The sequence below is a fragment of the Sorghum bicolor genome, chromosome 6, assembly GCF_000003195.3.
Source record: "Sorghum bicolor cultivar BTx623 chromosome 6, Sorghum_bicolor_NCBIv3, whole genome shotgun sequence".
Classification (NCBI taxonomy): Eukaryota; Viridiplantae; Streptophyta; class Magnoliopsida; order Poales; family Poaceae; genus Sorghum; species Sorghum bicolor.
The window spans coordinates 39,212,368-39,230,083 of record NC_012875.2 but is presented as its reverse complement, the minus strand read 5'-3'; the positions used below and the strand labels follow the sequence as shown (position 1 = coordinate 39,230,083).

The 17,716-nt window shown below is 45.1% G+C and overlaps 2 protein-coding genes across 2 annotated transcripts; both read right to left on the bottom strand.

Moving 5' to 3' along the window:
* Positions 7,234 to 8,184, bottom strand: LOC110436453. The gene has a single exon (XM_021463551.1). The coding sequence runs from the start codon at positions 8,182 to 8,184 to the stop codon at positions 7,234 to 7,236; it is 951 nt and encodes a 316-aa protein (XP_021319226.1).
* Positions 15,750 to 17,009, bottom strand: LOC8070977 (auxin-responsive protein SAUR50). The gene is made up of 2 exons (XM_002446269.2): positions 16,656 to 17,009; positions 15,750 to 15,770 (listed from the first exon to the last, which is right to left on the bottom strand). The coding sequence occupies exons 1-2, from the start codon at positions 17,007 to 17,009 to the stop codon at positions 15,750 to 15,752; spliced, it is 375 nt and encodes a 124-aa protein (XP_002446314.2).

Sequence of the window (17,716 nt, the reverse complement as noted above, 5' to 3'; positions counted from 1 at the left end):
TGCCGATGAAGAGCTCACACATTCAGCAGAGCTTGGATAGTAGATATGGCCCGCAGACGGATCTGGTTGGCCTCTTCTATCCCTCGGGTGTCTTCATCGGCGGAACCTTCTATTGGTTTCAACTTCTTCTTCATCTGCAGTGCTTTACGAGCCTAGGTGTTTTGTTCTTGCTGAAGTGTCTTGAGCATCTCAGGCAGTTGGATTTCTTCTTGTTGAGCTTGGGTCAGGGCCTCTTCCACTTGTTTGAACTCAGCTAGCAAAGCTTCTCTTCTTGCCGATAGGGTGGAGATCTTTTGCTTCAGTTCATCCCCTGAGGACTGCAGAATGCCGATGCTCTTATGCTTCTCAACGGCAATGCGCTTTACTTGCATTACTTCCTCTGAAAGTTGGGCGTAGGCAGCTCTGTCGGCAAGACGCTGGGTAGCTTTCTGGTATTGAAGCTGGCGGCTCTCTAAGTGGGCAGCTTGAAACAAGACTTCTTCTGCATCAGCTGGGATCTGGCCTTAAAGGGTCTTAAACAAAGCTTTGGCTGGTCAGAATCATCGACCAGTTGGGCGGTATCTTGATGCAGCAGAACCAACAGTTCTTCCAGTTTAGCTTTTATTTCTGCCGATGAGATCCCCACTGCTGGAGAGGAACTTGCTTCTTCACCCTCGTCGTCGGAGATGTCGATGGCAAAGGAGAATAAGCTGTCTGGAGAATCCTGTTCCTGAAAAGAGAATAGAGATGAGTTATTTGATAATCAGGTGCTGATAATAAAGGGTGAAGATCAGAAACTTACTTGCTTCAGAGCAATTTCGCGCCTTTGGCGAGGGGACGCGGCCGGTACTATAGGTTGATCGGCTGGAGTTGCCGATAGAGCAATGTCAACTGAGAAATTACAAGAAGAATTATAATTTGTAAAGATAAATCCAACGGTGATAATTCTATGGTCAGTACTTTACCTTGAGGAGGTGCGATGCTTGTCTGTTCTGGCGGAACAACCGATGATATGATCAAGTCAGCTGGATCGGCAGTTTGCTTAGGTACATCGGCTGGTGCTTCTTACGGCTGAGGTGCTAGTTGAGGAGAGGACGGTACTTGTTGTGTCAGGATTTCTGGTGAGGAAGCTGATGATTCTACATGGATCGGTGACGCTGGCTGAGGAAGAGAAGATGGTGCTATCCTCTAGCACTTTGGCTGTGACTTGGTGCTCTTGGGGCCTTTTCTCTTGACTTGGCTAGGCTGGGGGCATCGGCACTTGTTTGAGCACTTCTGGTCTTTACCGATTTGCCAGTTTGCTATTACAACAACCAAGATTTCATGAGTAAAAGTATGAAAGAATGTTGATGAAATCTTGTTAAAAGATAAAGGTTACCGATGAGGTTCCCATGGCAGCCGATGTATCCTGAAAAGATTGTGTGAGTATAAGATAGAATCTGTATAAGCAAAGGAAATCAAAAGTCTACCTTGAAGGCCTGTGCTAGAGTGGCAGCGGCAACTGTTGGCACTTCTTAACGCAACCACCGGATATCGGTGATGGCGCCAGAAATGCCTGGTGTGGTAACTCTATTAACTATTGGATAATTCCGCAAGCGCACAGAAGGTACCGCTGTAGCACTTCACCCGGGAGTATTCCAAGGTATCGTAATTTATATTTTCCCAAGGGAAAGCAATAGCTAGAAATGCTTGTAAGAAAAGAGATCCTATCTCAACTTAGTTACAACTAGTGCAGAGAAGTGGTAACGAAAGGTGAAGGAAGGGATGATGATGATCCAGAGATAATAAAAAAGGATAACTACAAGATAACTAGAGTAGAGTAGCTAGGTGGGAGGACAACGAGTGAGTACAGCTTCCTAGGATATCTAATTCTACTCTCGTGAACTAATCTTAATCAAATAGCAGAGACACACTAGATTGATACCTTACTAATGGCTGCCAGGGATAGCCGAGCTGGTAAGACGCTTAAAAGGTTTTTCACCTAACCCCTTACCGAAAGCGACTATTGGGCTTATGGACGCCTTATCTTTTAAGAACTAGCTCGTACGTGAGGAGAACCTAATGCCGCCCACGATCTGTCACCTCCTAGGGAGTGCGCCCCTACTTTCCGTCCGAGCCAGTGACACCCAAAGGCAAGACCTAGCCTAAGCACCGCGCTTACGCTAACTCTCACTACTCTAGCTGCGATCAAACAACTATAGCACCTTGCTAAAGGCGATGGGAAACAGCCACGAGCTTGTTACAGGATCACAATCTAATATGTAACTACTAAAGGACAAGATAGAACACTACAATACTATTGCAAGAATAATATTGCACAAAGTAATACTTAGAAAAGTAGAAAGAGAATATATTAAGAAAACAAGTCTTACAGGAGAAAAGATACAAGAGCTATACCAGACTCTCCAGAAGACGACTCCGGAGACCCCGAGCTTCGCTCGACTCAACTCTAACTCCCACACTAGACTACTACTACTACTACTCACTTGTATCTAGCTTGGATACTTGAACCTTGAATTCATCATGCCTTGGAAGGGTGAAATCAGCCTCTATTTATAGGGAGAGGTGGAGTAGGGGCTGCTCCACCGCCACGTCATCGATCCGTGTGATCATGCCTCTCCACCCTTGGATCAAACCGACTTCACAACCGCCATTTGATCAACGGCAGGGGCAAACCAACACGTGAGACATGTGGGGAAGGTCGGTGGGAGGCCACCGACCCTGAAACCGCCTTACATGTGGGGTCGGGCGACCCCACTCCTGACCACCTGGGCCCACCAGCAGTGTCCACAATGGTCCCTTATGTCGGTGGAGTAGGTGGCACACCTGGGTCCCACCAAAGAGGGGTCGGGCGACCCCCTCCCTGTGGGCCCAGGGTGTCACCTGTTGTCCCCTCGATCTCCTCTTGATGATTCTGATGTTGGCTTTGTCAAATAATGTCTTGAATTTGTTGTTCCTGCATAAACAAGCTAAGAGTACAAGTGGAACTAGTTATGGATAAAATATGTTCATGTCATGTCATTTCCCCTTGCAACCGAGGCATGTTGACGGTGTTTTGTATGTGGATTTCTATGGTATATCCACCGTCAACAAGATCCCCCAAGCTTAACCTTTGCTCGTCCCGAGCAAACAATCAAACTTAGCCTCGGTGGATCAGGTATTGTTACTATGTTCACATTTCAAGAGTACCATGTGTACAACAAAGTTCTTCTCTTTGCATGAAAAATTTAGCTATGTAAACGTACCCATATTACCTTAGTCCCTTATGGGGCTTATGGCTTTTCCTTTGTCTTAGGTGGTTGAAAGACAGAACAGTTTGACTTGAGCACTAACTTTCTCATTCTTAGCAAGTTTCATATCAGAGGTTTTGTGATATTTTCAAAAGAAAACTTAAATGTTCCTCATATGGTTCTCTCATGTCACTCAAATGGTGTATAATTCCTCACCAAGGCATATGATAGAGTTGCCTTCTCTATTTCATCCTATTTCTAAAAGGCTTATGTGGAGCTTAAGGTAGGGATGAAAGGAGATAGCATACTTACTTTGCATGTGTTGCGAAGTCAAAGCTCGGATCCTTGAAGAGAAGTGTCATACTCCCAGATCAAGATGTGCAAGTGTGATATATGGTGGACTAGGTTGCTCCTTTATTTGCTACACTCTCTCTACTTGTATATTGAGACATGGCTAGCATTTTCTTTTTCTTCGAGCTTTATGTGCTCAATTTTTTTTTTGTGGACTTGCACATGTCCATCTTTTTATTTCATTTTGCCTAGGCTTTTGATGTCTCATTTACCAAATAATGCTTAGAGAGAGATATTCTAACATTTAGAGTATGGAGCAACCTATTTAGTGGATGCGAAATACATGTGGTTGCGTACTTCCAGTGTAGAAGCAGCATATATATATATGTGGTGTGTACGTGATCTTGATCTTAGGAGCATGAAAAGTCTCTTAACAGGGGTCAACAAGACTTGACGACACTCAACACAAAGCAAATAGCTTATGTGGAAAGGTTGCAATCATGTAAAGTAGATATAGCTGTGGTAGGAATTCATCACCATTGAGGAACAATTAAGGGTTTGATCATTTTAAGAATAAATCTCTGATAATCATGCATGCTTAGAATAATATTATAGCAGCTCTTGTCTCACTATCTCATGTCCCACAACAACTTAGACTTAGTTCTAGCACTTGCAACCCACAAAGTTTTCAAGTTCATGGCAGTTTAAGTGAGCTAAGTGATCCATACTTGGAGAAATACTAAGTTGTATACTAGGTACTAGAGAAACATTAACAAGCAACTAGTCATCATTTCCATGAGGGATATAGACATACATGAAGCATATATGCTAAAGGGAAATGCTAAATTTTTTTTTAGAGCAAGAATGATAAAATGCATGGAAATAAATAGGATAGAATACTTACCTTGGTGGGGGAGAGGATCTCCCCCAAGCTTGTCCTTCCTCACTGGGGTGGATATGATGGATATGGTGGATATGGTGGAGGATATTGCTGTGGAGGATATTGTGCAGGAGGAGGTGGATATGCATGTGGTGGTGAGGAATGTATGGTGGTACGGGCAGGTGATATGATGTGTAGGCTTGGCACCAGTTTCTATTGCTGCTCTCCTCAAAATTTTGGATTTGCTGTTGGGTTTCCACAGTGGCAGTGTGAATGGCTTCATGGTTAGTACGCAATGTAGCCATACCTGATCTGAGTAGCTCCATGTCATGACGGTGACTGCGGTTTCCAATCTCCTGCGAAGAAGAAAGAGACAACCGGGCACTACGTCTCCTCCCCGTCCCGGAGGTGTGCATGGCATTGGAAGTGCCCTCATTATCTGAATCATCTTGCTGTTCAGCTCGTGACTGTCCACGTGTGAATGGCCCTGCAAAACTTCTACGTCCTCCAACTCCAGGAACATTAGGCATTAACGGGTGGCCCCCGTATAATTTTAACTCTGGTTGTGGCAAAATGAGTCTTGCATTTGATTTACGCAATATAAATTCAATTGTGTCATTGGGGCCACGCGTAATTACTTTTGCTTGAATGAAATGATATTTTCCTAACACAGTTCTAGGAGTGGGTATGTACTGGATGGTGTCATCAAGGATCAAAATGTAATCACACAATTTTGTAATTATAGAGGTGAACTCAATTGGGTCATTCTTCCGTGCTATAGTGATCCAATGATGTACCATGGCTTTTACCAGTGCAATACGAATTCTATTCACCATGGCATATAGAATTCTATTATCAATTTCCCGCACAATCCGAATGTCATCTCTAGGGAATAGAGTGATGCCTATCCATTTGTGCATGAACCGTAGTGTGGGATGGCAAATATGGCTAGTACGTGGGTAAGTCTTTCCAATTAGATTCTCCCCAGTTATTTCATGCCAAAATTCTTGTCTATTAAAACCCCTTGTGGCAACTTCTACGTTGGTTTTAAAATTCATAAAGCCTAAACATGCAGCTAGATGGTCCCATGTGAAATCATAATCGTGGTTTCTTAGGCGAAAGTAAATGGTTGTTTTGGTTACCCTTACGGTGCTCAAAAATTCTAGAGTGAGAATCTTGCTACCTAGGTGTTCCGAAAAGTCCCAAAATTCACCCCATCCTATTGCAGCAAAGACATCAAAGAATTCCTCATACATACCTGTGTCTTTGAGGAATTTAGGGTCAATTACCTTGGTATGCTTGAATTCACGGTGGCGTAGATGGTTAAGCTTCTCCATTTCTTCTACGGTGAGCAAAAGTCCGGTCTCTATATCTTGCATCCGTAGAGGTGCTGCTTCTTCATTAAGTGGTGTTTGCTGTGGCATGGCCTCATGCTCTTGCTCCTCATGAGTCTCAGAGGGAAGTCCCTGATGAGAGGAGTACTCTTCTACCGAACTCATGGTGCCATGGGAGTGCCTTGATGAGCTTCCGCTAAACGCTCCACGCACTTTCTTCCCTATGTTCTTGAGTGGATTCTTCATGCTAGATCAAGAAAATAACGAACACCACTTCCACCAGAGAGGTTAGTTTAGATTTTAACTCTTCTTACCGGCTGATTACCTCTCTTGATTTCTCGACGGGTGAACACTTGAGCAATAGGGAAAGTGAAAGGAAGAGTGTTGATGATTTTCTTGAGTTGCTAGTAGAGGAAAATGGTTGTGAGTGAATGAGTGAGTGGATGGAAGAGAGGACAAGTGCAGAGGGCACTTTGTCAGGGTCGGCCGACCCCTCTTTTTCCACGAAACCACAAATGGCCAACACCTTGTGTCAAGGAAAGATGGATGGGAAGAAAGAAATAAGGAATGCTGCAGGGAGGGGGTCGGGCGACCCCATCACCACCTCCTCTTTGCGCTAGCTGTTCACCAGATTGATGATGAATGTGTGCCATGGCTGGTTCCCCATCTCCACTCACTCTCTCCTTTCTTTTGGATGTTTTCTCAAAGAATCTCTTCTTGGAATGTGGTGAAAGAGAAAGGAGGGAACAAGACAAGACTAGATGGGTGGATGTTTGCTCATGAGATGCTTCACGGGATGAGCTTCTCAAAATGTTGATTTACTTAAGGCTTTAAGCAAGTATCTTTCCCATACTTAGCAAGAGTGATTTGTCTAGGGGTTGCTTAAGTGACTTTAGAAAGAAGAAGATGGTTTTTGTTAAGTTAGCAGTGTCTCCTAATTTCACTTACGTTTTAGTGGAAGCAGGGGATGAGAACTAGAAACTCTAGCTCCTAGGGTGAGTGTCGATGTTTATGAGTCTTTATTTCTATACTCACTCTCCCTACATTACTTGTGCTGCCATACACCAGAGGAGGGGAGGAAGTGGGGCCAACCATGGGGTCGGCCGACCCCTCCTCTCACTCTTGAGTAATGCTGGGCACACTACACGAGTAACAGAACAAGCACATGCAAGAAAAATAGATGAAAGAGTTAGAGAATTCTCATGCACGGTTCAATTTGTTGATCAAGTGGGATTACATGAGTTGACATGGTAATGTTTTGGTGTTTTCTTGAATGGAGCATAGCATGTCATGACAGGAAGTGGCAAAGGACACGAGATGATAGGTGGGGGCCACCAAAGTGGGGTCGGGCGACCCCACTTTGGGCCCCACCTGGTGTCCACCTTGCTCAGTGAGTTTTTATTTTTACTTTACTTGTCTTAACTCAAGTTGATAGAAGGGTTGGAAAAGAAGAAGGAAGTTTAATAAGTAACTTAAAGTTAAAGGTCAGTGGGCTTACCTTGATGGAAGAGCTGTTACCTCAGGTCCTTAGAACAGGACCTCCTCCTTGAGTTGATACAGAAATTTTCTTCGGAGGTGTCATCGGTTGTATTACCTTCTTCTTCCATATTTTCTTGCTCTTTGCTCTTGGCGTTGGATTGGTCTTTTTCTTTGGCCTAGTTATGAATGTGACGGTTGCCACATCCACTGCCAAGATTAGTGAGCATTGCACTACCTTTGGTTTGAAGTTGAACTTCTCCTGGGCCCCATTGATTGTAAATTGAATTTCTCCGGCTCCAACGTCAATATGTGCATTAGCAGTGCTGAGAAATGGTCTTCCCAGGATAAGTGGAGTCTTTTCATCCACCTCCATGTCGAGTACCACGAAATCCACAGGGACCAGGAACCCGCGTATCTTTACGGGGATATTCTCAGCTACCCCCGCAGGATGGCGAATTGACTGATCCGCTAACTGCAAATGTATTGATGTAGGGGACAAAACAGCATGGGTTAGTTTATCAAATATTACCTTTGGCATGACACTGACACTTGCTCCCAAGTCGCACAGTGCATGCTCGAAGTGATGTGTCCCAATGGAGCAGTCGATGGTAGGACATCCAGGGTCCTTCTTCTTTTCTGGTAGTTGGTTTAGTATCGCCGCGCTGCATTCTTCTGTTAGCTTAATCACCTCAGTTGTAGGCAGCGGGCGTTTGTTGTTGAGGATGTCTCTCAAATACTTGGCATAGGTTGGAACCTGCATTGCATCAAGTAGTGGAATATTGACATATAATTGCCGAATTACCTCAACAAACTTCCCGAATTGTTCATCGGTGGTTGGCTTCCTTGTTCTTGGAAATGGCAGCAGAATGTTGGTGTCGTAGAACTCGTGCGGAGCTGTCTTTCCATAGAACTTGGTGTTTTCCTGCTTAGATGGTGCTTCTTTCTTGTCTTCCTCAACTTCCTTATCTTTTCTTGTAGTCTTTTTTTTCATGTCAGGATATGGTGGATCACGAGTGGTCTTACCCCCTCTCGTGGTCACATTAAAGATATTGCAAGAATTTACAGAAGAAGGAACAGTAGCAGCAATTTGTGCTATTTGAGACTCTAAAATTTTATTAAAGTTTAATTGGTCCTTAACAGAAGAAACAAGGGAATCCATTTTAGCAGTTAATGATTCAAGAGTCTTGTCATTAGCTAACAATCTTTTGTTCATGCTTTCATTGATTTTAGCTTGATTAATGACAAGTTCTTTAAGTGAAAGCCAGTTAGAGTTACTAGAGTTACCTTGGCCCTGGAAGCGCGAAGTTGGTCGTCCATTGTTGAAGGATTGCACAGCTTCATGGCTTGCATTTTGCACCCTGCTCCGTTGGTTCGCACGTGCAGTGGCGTATTGTTGGATGGCCTCTCGATCTTTCTTTACCTTGGCTCGTTCATCCAACTTCTTCAACAAGAACTCTATCTTGTGAGATATTTCATTTACCTCTTCAATGGTTTTCGTGCTTCTCTTCTTGAGTTGAGGGCGTTCTTCTCTCCATGTTTGATTTGTCACTATGTTCTCAATGAGAGTTTTAGCTTGAGTGACATTGAGGGAGGTAAACGCTCCTCTTGCGGCGGCATCAAGGTGGCTACGAGCTACTGGAGTCAGCCCATGGTAGAAACCTTGAATCAGGAGCCACTCTTTAATTCCATGATGTGGACACTCTTGAATGTACTCCTGCAGACGTTCCCATGCTTCGGGAATAGTCTCGTCTGCCTTCTGTTGGAAGCTTGAAATCTTTTCCCTCAGAGCAGATGTCTTGCCCATTGGGAAGAATTTCTTGAGAAATGCATTGGCACATCTTCTCCAGGTGTTGACATCATCGGGTTGAGCGTAAAACCATTGCTTTGCCTTCCCAAGCAATGAGAATGGGAATAGGCGAAGGCGGATGGCGTCGGCCGTTACCCCTCTGATGGCAATAGTGCTACACACTTCCAAAAAGTGTTGGAGATGTGCATTTGCATCTTCATGTGGCTTCCCACTAAATGTACTTGCTTGCACCATAGTGATAAGTGATGGCTTAATCTCAAAGTCGACATCTTCGACCTCCACCCTCGGTCCAATGGTAACATGGGCAACTGATGGAGATGAGAAGTCGGAGATTGATGAGGAAGCCATTGACTGGTAGAGTGTCGGTGCTAAGCCTCCTTCCTTGAGTGAATTCAAGTATGAGCTGGATCTCCGATAAGTTACTAGACGGTGTCTAGGACTCTGTCGGGATGTCTCAGGATTTTCTAATGTGGCCTTGAATTGGAACTCACTCATACAATGCCCTGCTTCACAATATAGAGAAACAAAGGCAAGGGGTAAACCCCCCCTACAACTAATTGATACTAAGTTGATCATATTTTATTTTCGGATTCGTTCTTACTAAGATTTCTAGGCTATGCTTTCCCCGGCAACGGCGCCAGAAATGCTTGTTGGCACTTCTTAACGCAACCACCGGATATCGGTGATGGCGCCAGAAATGCCTGGTATGGTAACTCTATTAACTATTGGATAATTCCGCAAGCGCACAGAAGGTACCGCTGTAGCACTTCACCCGGGAGTATTCCAAGGTATCGTAATTTATATTTTCCCAAGGGAAAGCAATAGCTAGAAATGCTTGTAAGAAAAGAGATCCTATCTCAACTTAGTTACAACTAGTGCAGAGAGGTGGTAACGAAAGGTGAAGGAAGGGATGATGATGATCCAGAGATAATCAAAAAGGATAACTACAAGATAACTAGAGTAGAGTAGCTAGGTGGGAGGACAACGAGTGAGTACAGGTTCCTAGGATATCTAATTCTACTCTCGTGAACTAATCTTAATCAAATAGCAGAGACACACTAGATTGATACCTTACTAATGGCTGCCAGGGATAGCCGAGCTGGTAAGACGCTTAAAAGGTTTTTCACCTAACCCCTTACCGAAAGCGACTATTGGGCTTATGGACGCCTTATCTTTTAAGAACTAGCTCGTACGTGAGGAGAACCTAATGCCGCCCACGATCTGTCACCTCCTAGGGAGTGCGCCCCTACTTTCCGTCCGAGCCAGCGACACCCAAAGGCAAGACCTAGCCTAAGCACCGCGCTTACGCTAACTCTCACTACTCTAGCTGCGATCAAACAACTATAGCACCTTGCTAAAGGCGATGGGAAACAGCCACGAGCTTGTTACAGGATCACAATCTAATATGTAACTACTAAAGGACAAGATAGAACACTACAATACTATTGCAAGAATAATATTGCACAAAGTAATACTTAGAAAAGTAGAAAGAGAATATATTAAGAAAACAAGTCTTACAGGAGAAAAGATACAAGAGCTATACCAGACTCTCCAGAAGACGACTCCGGAGACCCCGAGCTTCGCTCGACTCAACTCTAACTCCCACACTAGACTACTACTACTACTACTCACTTGTATCTAGCTTGGATACTTGAACCTTGAATTCATCATGCCTTGGAAGGGTGAAATCAGCCTCTATTTATAGGGAGAGGTGGAGTAGGGGCTACTCCACCGCCACGTCATCGATCCGTGTGATCATGCCTCTCCACCCTTGGATCAAACCGACTTCACAACCGCCATTTGATCAACGGCAGGGGCAAACCAACACGTGAGACATGTGGGGAAGGTCGGTGGGAGGCCACCGACCCTGAAACCGCCTTACATGTGGGGTCGGGCGACCCCACTCCTGACCACCTGGGCCCACCAGCAGTGTCCACAATGGTCCCTTATGTCGGTGGAGTAGGTGGCACACCTGGGTCCCACCAAAGAGGGGTCGGGCGACCCCCTCCCTGTGGGCCTAGGGTGTCACCTGTTGTCCCCTCGATCTCCTCTTGATGATTCTGATGTTGGCTTTGTCAAATAATGTCTTGAATTTGTTGTTCCTGCATAAACAAGCTAAGAGTACAAGTGGAACTAGTTATGGATAAAATATGTTCATGTCATGTCATTTCCCCTTGCAACCGAGGCATGTTGATGGTGTTTTGTATGTGGATTTCTATGGTATATCCACCGTCAACAGCAACCGATGGGGAAGTCTTCGACCGCCTGGTGGTCGTCTTCTTGAAGCGCACGTTCCGATGCGCCAGGGCTGCTAAGCTCGGTGCGTTATGACCGATCAGCGAGACTGGACCTGATGGAAGGAGTTCGATCGGTCTTCCACTCCTGCTAACTGTCGGGGCTGGATTGTCGACCTATTAAAATGAAAACAAGTAAGTTACCGATAAGAATAAAAGAGATAAAGGAGTTAAGAAATCGGTCAAAGACTTACAGTGTTATCGGGAACCTTATAGTTGGGGTCGATCATGCCGCAATATGTCAGAGCCAATGTACTGAACAAGTGTTCCTTCCATTCTTCCCACCACTGCTTGTACATCTGAGTGATGAAGAGGGTTGTGATCCATGCTGATAGATCAATGTCTGACGTATCGGCATTTGGCTGAAGCTGAGCTATTCTTATCCACTCAAGTCCGCTGGTTATAGTCTCCCTTGGCTTCACCACATCAGCATAACAGAGTCTAATCGGCAGCTGCCCAAAAGCTAGTTGACGAGCTAGTGCCGATGGATTGTAAAATTCATAAGTGGGGTTGGTATTCTTCCCACTACCGAAAATATTCACTGGGATGGCCCTTGGAGTGATGATTGCCATCATCAGGTCATTGTCTTTGTTGAGAGCGTCATCAAAAGGGTGAAAAGTGACCGGGAATCTAGTTTCTGGATCTTCATAAGGCATCCATGCCCGCTGATCTTTGGGAAGGCCATCATATAGAGTCTAGAAGAATCGGCTGACCTGGTCTTCATTGCCACCAGTGCCGGGTAGGACTATAGTGGCCTCACCGTAGTTCAGGGGTGGGCGAGTTGCTGATTCTTCATCGGCCAGTTCATGATCTTCGACGATATCTATGGGAAATCGCTGTGCGAAGAGGTCGAATCGAAGGCATTTGTGCATGTGAACATTAAGCCACATGTTGATGAACCACCAAGGGCCTCCTAAGTTGCCGATGGGTTGGCCTAACAGAATCTTCTCAGCCACTTGATGAAGGAGGTGATAAACAGAGCCTATCAAGTATCGGCCAAGAGGGAAGCGACCACCACCGGCTAGTTTCTCTGCTGCCGATAGATAAACAGAAGTTGGCCCTACCAATTGGCCACAGAAGACAAATTTATCTAGCCACATGTTCAGAAAGATGACATGCTCCCTTTGTCCAACTGGTCCTGTTTTCCGGTACTTCTGGATGTACCCTGACCAGCCGCCGATGTTACGAGTTTCTACTTTACGTTCAGGCTTACTATCGAACAGGTGGCTATCATCGGCAATTGCTATTTCTAGACCAGTGAGCATAAATACAGCGGCAAGGGTAGGAGAATCAGGGCCATGACCAAACAAGAAAGCATTAAGGGTGTCTGACCAGAAGTACGAGGCTGCTATCCGTAGTGATTCGTTTCTTTCCATATCCGCAAGAGATAGCCTAATGCACTAGTCTAATTTACGTTCACCCCATTGGACTTCGTTTGAGTTGCCGATTCTTAAGAACCAATCCTTCCATCCCTTGGTAGAACTAGGCCAGGATCGGAAAGTGTCTTTCCAGAGATCTAAAGAAAAATTCTCAGCTCTAAAGGGGATCCTATTTGTTTCCACGTTGATCAGATCGGTAGGATCCGGATTACCCAATGGTCCGAGACATTGAAAGTGGGGTTGATCGGTGGGAATGACAATCTTCTTGACTAATTCCTAAAGGTTTGAATGTTGGAAAAACAGAGAAAAGAAAGAGAGAAAACACCAAGTAAATAGTCGTGCAAAAAATCGAAAGTACGGTAAAAAGAAGAAAGGTGGTGCAGAATTGACCTCAGGAACGACGAAGTTGATAGCCATTTCTTCCTGAAGGGAGGAAGGGATCAAGGGCTCGAAGAATTGTTGGGGAAGATCTTCACCGGAGTTCTTGAATTCTCCAACGATGCCGCCGCCAGGGAGATATGTTTGGAAGGTGTGGAATGACAAGGTGGAGGAAGAGTGCCAAGGAAGGAAGTATTTATAGGGTAAAGTGAGCAGGGGCAATTCTGACTTATCTCTTTACCGTATCCGTGAAATCTGAGGGTCTTTAGGTGGATATGGTAACTATTCGCACGGTAATCAAGGGATTGTGCAGGTGATTTGACAACAAGCGGTCATGATTTTGAAGATATCTTACTATGTAAGATCTCCTGGTCGGCTCATCGGCAATCCTCTCTAACGGAAATATTGCCGATGAACGTATATTTAGGAGATTCGGTTCGAGAAGTTGAGAGATTCAAGGAGCATGTTGGAGAATCGGGCTAAGGTTGTTTGGATTTGGTAATTAATTACTGTCAGGAGGGAGTAATTGCGGAAAGACATCATTACTGAGGAGAATTTCGGAGCATTAATAATTTTATACTCCGAAATTAGGGGCATGTGTTGACACCGTTTTTGGACACGTATCTTTGGACGCGTATCTGGGAATTAATGAGGCGTAGATCGGCAGGCGAAAAAGTGGTGACTAGTTGACAGAAGAGTTGCCGATGAGGGTTGATACCGATGATGAAATGACAGAATATGGCCCGTCCAAGAGTGGTGATGGATCTATGCTGATGACTGATGTTGTTGGTTGCCGATGGCTGAGAAAGGTGATTCGCCGATGGTCACAAAAGGAGGCGCAGGAATTGTCGATCGGATGGTGATGGTGTGTCGATCGGTTGTGGTGGATAAATTAATGTTTTCCATAGTTATTAGAGTTTGTTTTGCATACGGATTCCGTTCAATTTGGAATTCGAGTCCTAGTCGTGTCTGATTGTAACTCTTTTGGACAGGGTATAAATGTAGACCCCGTAGCGATGTAAGAAGATATACACAATCAATCAAACACAAGTTTTTACATCTATTCCAGCATCTACTTTTTCGACGACTTCGTCAACTCGCATATTTTCTTTTACTTAGGAGTTCTTAGGAATTCATCGAGTCAGTCTCGGCGAGTTCTCAAGTTCCGCGTGAATACCTCTTGGCCGTGACATCCGGGCGCATCGCTGTTGTCGGGACCAAAGTATTTGAGTTATCACCTTTGTCGATTGTAAGGTCAAATCGGCTGGCACGCCTTAACGTTGAATCAGGTATTAGCCCTTTGTGTTTGCAGATCTACTTTTGCACCAACAATCACCAACCGCCCTTAGAAATTAGTTTGTAAGGGCGGCTGGATCACGAGCCGCCCTTACAAATCCCACAGTAAGGGCGGCTAGGTCAACAACAGCCCTTACAAATACAATCATTTGTAAGGGCGGCTCGTGTTGTGGTATTTGTAAGGGCGGCTCGTGATCAACTAGCCTAGTGCTGATGAAAAATGCACTGTAAGGGCGATTGCATCACCAGCCGCCGAAAATCCCTTGGATCTTACAAACCAATTCTGTAGTAGTAGTGGTGTTTTCTCGCGCACACGGGCCCACACATGTGTTCCCTTTTGTCAAGGCAATACGACGATCTTTCTTACTCGGCAATGCGCGTGCTGCGAGGGATATAGCAACACGCGCACGCTCGAAGGGGATCGCTGCGTGGACTACGGCAGGGTAGCTGCACACAAGCACAACAAATTGTTCGTGCGTGAATTCTGCGTCTCGGCACATGAACTTTGGAGTCCTGTTCCCTTTCTGGCTTCAACCGAATGCCCATTTAGCTTCAGGAGTCCAGTTTTTTACGTAAGTCATTTTTTTTTGTCTTTTTGATGATTCGTCAGTCCAATTCTCTTGTCTGGTTTATTTGGGACACTCTTTTTTTTTCCCTTCTAGTTTATATTTGTTGTTTCTCTTTTAGAATAGCGGTTGTGTGTAGTGAACAGACGGGGGTGGTGGTTTCACTTAAATATATAGGTAGAAGTATAAGAAGTTAGAACACAAAATAACAGAAATCAATTTTGAAAAAAAAATATAAGAGAGAAAACGTTTAATATGTAATCACTGGTTGGAATAAAATGCTTTTCCTTCGAATCAACAAACTTTGAACTAGGACACTAAAAACTTTGTATTCCCATCATCCAAAACTTTTGCACTTGAAAGACCCAAAATTTTTGTAATTGAGAAACTTTAAACATAAATGCTGGGACAATTTAACTATGACATTCCAAAATTTCATACACCGAACTCTAAAAATTTTTTAGTTGAAAAGTTTGCACTCTAAATTCTGAGGTTTCATGCAAACACATTTCTAGAATTTGCAATTCTATATCCCAAACACAAATTTGCACCCATTCAAGCTTGGAAGGAGAGGCTACGATGAAAGATTATGAGATGAGCCCCTCCTGACTTATTTCCTAGATCCGCCACTGTATTCGACACTATCAAACTTTGCAGTAGCATTGTGCATCGAAAATTTCTACCTTTGGATTACGTATACAAATCTTTGTCATAGAAGGCCGAATATCTTATAGTGAGTTTTGAAGTACAATAATAAAACTTTTGTCCCATTGGTGCAAACCACTCCTCTCGGTTGCATCGTCGCTCCATCACAGGCGCCTCACTTCCCTGTGTTTCTACTGCACCGAGAGGAAAAGCTGTTGATACCAACAGGGATGCCAGTATGCCCATAGAGCTAAGATTATGCATCTGAGCGCATGCTCCAATCGTTGGCATGGCTCACGTATTAGAGACAGAAGGGTGAAAAAAGTGCGTGCAATGGACAGAGGCGTAGTGCACGAGGGGGAATTTTTTTCCCTACCCTTATCGTGTCACACCGCCCCCAACCGGTCTTGATACTCAGGTCAAATTATCCTATCCTCCCCAAGTATATATGATATTATTCTAGTAATACTGCATGTATGTAAAACTCCTAGCAACTAAGTTTGGCTCTACAAATGCAAATCCAATCTACTAGAAATTCCTAGCAACTAAGTTTGGCTCTACAAATGCAAATCCAATCCACTAGAAACCGAAAAGGAAGGATACGTTAAAAAACTCATAATAACTCAACTAGAAAAAGGTCAAATAATCTTTGGTAGGGTGACCCTAGCTAAAAGGTTCATGTCATAAATTTTGATTAAGGTAAACATTGCAAAGTACTGTGCTTGTACTTACGGGGAATGAAGTGACAATGTATCAGACTTATCCCATTGCTCAAACAAACTGGCCACATACGAGGAACAAATCAGGATTGGAGTGAAATGATCCATCGTTATCCTCGTATTCTTGAAGCCAAGCACTCAACTGATTTCTAACAGCTGCAGGTCACGTTTGCTCGGCCGCAGCTCTATCTGCTAGGATTAATTCAAGAAGCGCCCGGGGCTCATCCTCTGGAAACCTGCACGGGCGGCGGCACCTCCTTTCAAGAAGAAGCTCCACGCCGGCGACAACGACGACAGTGCCGCTGCTGCACCAGCAACTGCTGCGCCGCCGCGTGCTACGTCGTCGTCGTCCTCCTGATGATGATGATCCCGCTCCACCTCCGACATCACCCGCAGGAACTCGTCGGCGGCGCACGGCAGCAGCAGCGGCTCGGCCGCCGGGCGCGGGAAGCCGTACTCGGCCTCCGCCTCGTCGAGCAGCGCCCTGAACAACGGGTGGTTGGCGCCCTCGGCGCGCACCGCGAACCGCTCCCTCTCCGGGCCGACCAGCACCACGAAGCACCCCGGTGGCGTCGTCGTCGGCCACCGTGGACGCCGGCGGCCACCACCCAGGGACCAGCAACGCTCCAGGGTCTTGGCCAGGAAGCCCTTCTTCTTCTCCGCCGCCCGACGCTGCAGAGACGTGCTACTCCTGCTCCTGCGTACGTACTTCTCCATTGCTGTGATCTGCATTGTTGCCTCTCGTAAGGACGTACTACACTCATGCAGGATGGAAGACTGAAGCTAGGCTGCTAGCTAGGGCATGCAAGGAGAGGATCGAGCGGATATGTACGTGCGGGCGCACTGCGAGAGAAGTGTAGAAAAAGCACGTCTCGTGACTGTCACGTCGTCGAAGCTTGGAAATTTGATGGTCTTTTCAAGCCAGAACCAATTGGTTGTTTCATATTCGGCCCTTCTTGTAATAATAATAAAATGCATACGATGGCCTTTTTTTTTGCAATTTTCAAATTAAAAGCTTGACTTGGTACGTACCCGAGGGCTACGTACGACCATTCTTGCTTCTTTTTTTTCAATTCCCCGCGAAGATATCGTATTACATCTGAGATCGGTTTTAAATCAAGTGGCACCAATGAGGATCAGAACACGCGCGCCACGCCGAAGGCATACAGTAATCGACGAAAGTATCCTTTGGAAGCATTATTTGGATCTCCACCATCCCCCAGCTCGTGAAGCTCAATGAGTAGCGATTTTATCCTCCATTATAGTAGGAGGATCGGAGCGCCAAACTTGACCGATTCTCGTCCTTTGGGGTGCACCACTCCCAAACGACCTCTCTCAAGAAACAGATCAAGGTTTTCTTTTTTTTTACCGAATTACACATTGTAATGCAAACACTCATAATGCACGCACATAAACTTTACACCTATGAACATCTTAGA

Bases quoted from the DNA above. Each gene is read 5' to 3' on its own strand.
- LOC8070977 (XM_002446269.2), bottom strand. From the start codon at position 17,009: ATGCAGATCACAGCAATGGAGAAGTACGTACGCAGGAGCAGGAGTAGC. The intron at 15,771-16,655 runs GTGGAGCGGGAT...TGGTATCAACAG, and splicing joins TCCTGCGGGTGATGTCGGAG to CTTTTCCTCTCGGTGCAGTA.
- LOC110436453 (XM_021463551.1), bottom strand. From the start codon at position 8,184: ATGAAAAAAAAGACTACAAGAAAAGATAAGGAAGTTGAGGAAGACAAG.